We start from the raw sequence: 5,598 nt of genomic DNA on the forward strand, positions 1-5,598 counted from the left end.
GGCCAAGCAGCCAAGTGTGCCCAACCCAAAGCGACCAAGGCGCCAACGACTGTCAAGGCAGCGGGGAAACTTCAGAAACCCCAGGCCAAGGCGGGTGGAGAGGGTCGGCCGGTAAAGGCAAAGACCCTAAGCCAACCGCCGGCCGAAAGAGCAAGAGAGGAGACCCGGGGCAATACGGGACCGAGATCTAGATCAAAGTCCCAAGGAACCTGGGTGGAGGTAACAAAAAAGGGCCTCAGGAAAAAGAACGACGCGGGACCGAAAGAGCCTGCGGCTAGGGGTAACGCGACTGCCCCGGAGAAGAAGAAGGCACCCAACAAAGCGGGAGGCCAGCGGGGCCTGAGGACGCAGGCCGTCACGTTGACCTGCCCGCCGGGAACCTACGCCGAGGGAATGCGAATTATTCGGTCGCGCATCAACCTCGAGGAGCTGGGGATCGACTCGCTCAGACCGAGGAGGGCCCAGACGGGGGCGATCATATTAGAAGTGTCCGGAGAGAACGCAAAGGAGAAGGCGGACGGCCTGGCGGAAAGGATGAGGGAGGTCGTCGGAGATAGGGAAGGAGTCAGGGTCACGCGACCTGCGAGGATGGCGGAAATTCGCATCCGCGATCTTGACGACTCGATCACGGTGGAAGATGTGAGGGAGGCAGTGGCTGAGGCGGGAGGTTGTGCAACCTCAGACGTCAAGGCCGGCGAGGTGAAACTCGCCCCCAATGGTCTAGGGACCATTTGGGTCCAGTGCCCGTTGGCGTCAGCCAAAAAGGCTGTCGCCACGGGTAGGATAAAAATAGGATGGGTGAGAGCGAGGTTGGAGATGCTTGAAGCCAGGCCCCTGATATGTTACAGGTGCCTGGAGAGAGGCCCCGTCAGGGTCCAGTGCCGAAGCAAGACGGACCGGAGTGAGGTCTGCTGCAGGTGCGGGGCAACCGGGCACAAGGCCCAAGCGTGCAGCGCCGAGCCGAAGTGCCCGGTCTGCACAGAAAAAGGTCTACCGGCTAATCATAAGGCCGGGAACAAGGCCTGCCCGCTGCCTTCGAAGAAGGCCATGAAGAAGAGGAGACGGGAGGAAGGACGACAGCAGACGGAGCCGCAGACCCCGCGGAACCAGGCTGGAGGCCAACCCGCGAACTCAGACGCGATGGAGGTGGACGCCCCCACCACGGACACCACTGCCCCCCGGGTGCAGAGGCAGCCCAGGACGCGGGCTAGCACAAAACGAGAGGAAGAGGGCCAGGAGGAGGCCAGCGCGGCATCGCCTTCATGCCAGTAAGGATAATACAGGCGAACATAAACCACGCCCGCCAGGCTCAAGATTTATTATTGCAAGCCATGGCGGAGCGTGGTGCGGGCTTAGCCATAGTGGCAGAGCCATGGAGAGTCCCGGATCGCCACCCATGCTGGGCGGTAAACAGGGAAAGGTCGGCAGCGATATACTGGCGGCGAACGACGGAGCGGCACGTACCGTGCAACATGAAGGGCGAGGGACCGGGCTGGGTCATGGTGGAGTGGGGCCCCCTGCTTGTAGTAGGGGTCTACTTTAGGCCCAGCCTGTCCCGAGCCGAATTAGAAGAAAGATTGGAAGACCTGGGAACACAGATCCGGGCGTCCCTGCCGAGGCCAATGCTGGTCGCCGGGGACTTCAACGCCAAATCGGCGCTCTGGGGTTCCCGGCGGCCGGATTGCAAGGGCGCGGAGGTGGAGGCATGGGCGGACCGCCTGGGCCTCCACCTCATGAATACGGGCTCAACGAGCACGTGCGTCAGACCGCAGGGAGAGTCGGTGGTCGACATTACTTGGATCTCCCCGGCGGCGGCGAGGCTTGTCACGGCGTGGAGGGTGGCGGAGGAGGTGGACCTCCTCACCGACCACCTCCCGCTGGAAATGGAGGTCCAGCTGGCTCCCTTGCGGAGAGACGGATCTGAAGATGGGAGGCCGCTCAGATGGGCCATTAAGAGGCTGGATCCTGATAAATTGCAGGCGTCCCTGGCAGTAGAGACGTGGGCCCCGAGGGCACCGTTGACGCAGGAGGGAGAGATAGAGGAGGAAGCCAAGTGGCTAAGGAGAACAATGACGCAGGCATGCGACTGCGCGATGCCAAGGGCGACCTTCTCCCCTCGAAGGTCCACATACTGGTGGACCGAGGACATAGGGGACCTCCGTAGGGAGGTGATACGCGCGAGGAGAAGAGTACAGCGTGAGCGAAGAAGATCGGCTGTGGACCAGCGAACGCTGGATACCCTTCTTGAAGCGTGGAAGGAAAATAGGTCCCAGCTGAAAAAGGCAATCATGGCGGCGAAGGAGAGGGCCTGGGAAGAGGCCATCAGCAGCCTGGAGGAAGATCCTTGGGGGCGCCCTTACAAACTGGTCCTAGACAGACTCAGTAAGGGTGCTTCCCCAACGGTCGAAACGTTAGAGCTGGATTTTCTAGAAGACGTGGTCCGCACGTTGTTCCCAGCAGCGGGGCGCAACGGTCCGGCGACAATGCTAGAGGAAGACACTCCGGCCAACGACGAGGAGGCCGAGGAGGAGGAGGGATGGCGAGAAGACCTGGGAGTCTAGGGCCAGGAAATCGCCAAAGCGGCCAAGAAGCTGAAGGCCGGGAAAGCCCCTGGCCCAGACGGGATCCCAGGGGTCGCGTGGCGGGCGGCCATGGGAGAGATGGAGGATAAACTGGGCACGGTTATGACCGCATGCTTCAGGTTAGGGTACTTCCCACAGCTTTGGAAGGAGGCCAAGTTGGTCCTCCTTCCGAAGGAGGGAAAGCCGGCGGAGCTTCCCTCCAGCTACCGCCCTATTTGTTTACTGGACGAGGCGGGGAAGATCTTTGAGAGGGTGGTTACCTCTCGACTCGTGCGTAGCCTAGAGAACGGAGACGGGGAAGGCCTGCACAAGCACCAGTATGGGTTTAGAGAGGCAAGATCGACCGTAGACGCAATAAAGTGTGTGCGGTCGCACGTGGACGCGATAACCGAGGGGGGGGGAGTTGTCATGGCGGTGGCGCTCGACATATCAAACGCTTTCAACTCCCTCCCCCACGCCGCGATTAGAAGAGCCCTGCAAGGTAAAAGGGTCCCGGTATACCTGCGTAGGGTGATAGGTAAATATCTGGAGAACAGGTCGATATCGTGTATAGATGGGAGCGCGGCCAGGAGAGAATGGAGCGCAGAGAGCGGCGTCCCGCAGGGCTCGGTCCTGGGACCAGTCCTGTGGGACGTCGCATACGACGAAGTCCTTCGGACTGCCCTGCCCCCCGGCTGCACCATGATCTGTTACGCAGACGATACACTGGTGTTAGCCGGGGGGCGGGACTGGGGGGACGCCGTGCACACGGCAAACGTGGCCGTCGCGTGCGCGATACGCGCCATTAGGGCGCTCGGGCTGAACGTTGCGGCGCGGAAAACGGAAGCGGCGTTCATGCACGACGGGTCGCACGGGCCGTCTCCGGCAGCGCAGCTCGTAATAGACGATATGAGAATCGATGTGGGGACCCAAATAAAATATTTGGGTCTCCACATCGATGAGAGATGGAAGTTTGAGGGGCATATTACCAAATTGGCTCCCAGGCTGGGCATGGTGGCGAACTCGCTGTCACGGTTGATGCCCAACCTGGGAGGCCCCAGCGGACGAGTACGGAAACTGTACGCTAACGTCGTGCATTCCATTATGATGTACGGGGCCCCGATATGGGCGAAAGCGGTGCGCGGAAATAGGAAGGCCTCGGCAATACTGATCCAAGCACAAAGAAAGATGGCGGTCCGGGTAACGCGGAGTTACCGGACGGTGTCGCACGCTGCCGCGACGGTTATGGCGGGAATCCCCCCGGCAGATCTCCTCGCGGAGGCGTATACGAGGGCGTATGAGCGGATCGCTCGACTGAAGGAGGAAGGGACCCCAATAACGGGGCGAATCAGGAGACTGATCAACCTCCAGGAGAAGGAGGACCTGAGGGAGAGATGGAGGGTCCGGCTCGCCAGACCGAACTCTGCCGGGCGGCGCACGGTGCAAGCCATCCCCCCAAACCTGGATGCCTGGCTCGACCGAGCATGGGCCAGGTCATCGTACAGGACATCGCAAGTGCTGTCCGGGCATGGCTGCTTTGGGCAGTACTTGCACAGGATCAAGAAAGAACGGACACCTGTCTGCTGGCACTGTGGGGAAGCGACGGATACGCCGACCCACACGTTAGAGGACTGCCCGGCATGGGAGGTCCAAAGGACGACCCTCAAGGGAATAGTGGGAGACGACCTCTCACTTGAAGAGGTGGTGAGGGCCATCACGGAGGGAGAACCGGCGTGGAGGGCGTTCTCCTCCTTCTGCGAACAGGTAATGTCGCAGAAGGAGGAGGCGGAGCGCATCCGCAGGGGGGAGGCTGACCCCCCAGGGGCGCAGAAAGGAGGCGCTAGGGGACGAGGAAGGAGGAGAAGAGTCCCAGCGCACTTACGAACGGACTAACGAGGAGGGGTGGCGGCCCGTTGCGGGTAACCACCCCCCTCCCCGACGCGTTTTCAAGAAAACGCCGAGCGAAGGAGGGCAACGCGGTGATTAAGCCGTAACGAGCCCGCCGGAAGAAGAGGCGAGGGAGGGCCTACCATAGGCCCGCCAGCAGAGGCCGGTCTGACCGGCCCACCGAAGAAGCAGTCTGCCTGGGGGAGTGGGGGCGGGATTCGCGGGACGGCTGGCCCCTCCCCGAAAGGGGGGGCGTCAGTGCGCCTGCTACCTTTCCCCCCTCCCCCAGACTGGCACACCGATCGCAGGATCGAGAGGGGTGATTTCCCTGCATGGCGTCCGGGACCCGCCCACGAATAGGCCCGGGGTATCTCCTGCCTGTCGTAAGAGGCGACTAAAAGGAGAAAAAAACCTGGGAAGCAGGGAGATCCCAGGGGGCGGGTCAGGGGCTGAGGACCCCTGGCTCGCCCGCCCCCAACAACATCCAGGGGGCGCGGCGGGGACCCCGTGGCACCCCCGTCGCGACGCGTGTTGCGCGTCAGACGAACGCCCGAGCAAAACGGGCGTGGCTCAACCAGAGCCGAGACGGGCGCGCCAGTCAAAGGTGCGCGGCGCCGAGCAGGCCAGGAAGAGAATGCGTTGCAGTCCCCGGCCTGTTCGCCATGGCGCAAAGAAGTCCACCCCCGGTGGGTTTAGTGCGGTAGGCACCCTCCATTGCACGCTGGCCTTGGGTCGTCAATTGCCCGAGGTACAGGGAGGGCGATCCCACACACCCCCTCGTCCCGTCCCAGCGGGGCGAGGGGACGGTCCATGAGGATTCCCCCGGGTTACCCAAAAAAAAAAAAAAGGTTAGCCACCCCTCCCCCTCCCCCGAGGTGCGCCACCTTGTCGTGGTGGGGGAGCTTAGGCGGGCGTTCGGCTTGGAACCGTCTGTGTGCCGCTTTAGGCTCCGGCGGTTCCATTGGCTGGGCGTCCGCTGACCAAGAGCGTACCACCCCTCCCTCCAGTTAATGGGGGGAGGTATGGAGTCCGGCGACTCCGATCTCGGCTGCCTCGACAGTTATGTCGAGGCAGAACCGAGATCACTCGCCGGTAGAGGAGTCCCCTTTACCGGGTCCCACGGGTGTCTTCCCGGGGGAGCTCCGGGGGG

The 5,598-nt window shown here is 62.4% G+C and overlaps 1 protein-coding gene across 1 annotated transcript; it reads left to right on the top strand.

The window, feature by feature from the left end:
* The first annotated feature begins 1,331 nt into the window (after window positions 1-1,331).
* On the top strand, window positions 1,332-2,561 carry LOC105556991. The gene has a single exon (XM_012004110.1). The coding sequence runs from the start codon at window positions 1,332-1,334 to the stop codon at window positions 2,559-2,561; it is 1,230 nt and encodes a 409-aa protein (XP_011859500.1).
* Window positions 2,562-5,598: the final 3,037 nt, after the last annotated feature.

The sequence above is a fragment of the Vollenhovia emeryi genome, unplaced genomic scaffold, assembly GCF_000949405.1.
Source record: "Vollenhovia emeryi isolate VEMERY1.0 unplaced genomic scaffold, V.emery_V1.0 DF939663.1, whole genome shotgun sequence".
Classification (NCBI taxonomy): Eukaryota; Metazoa; Arthropoda; class Insecta; order Hymenoptera; family Formicidae; genus Vollenhovia; species Vollenhovia emeryi.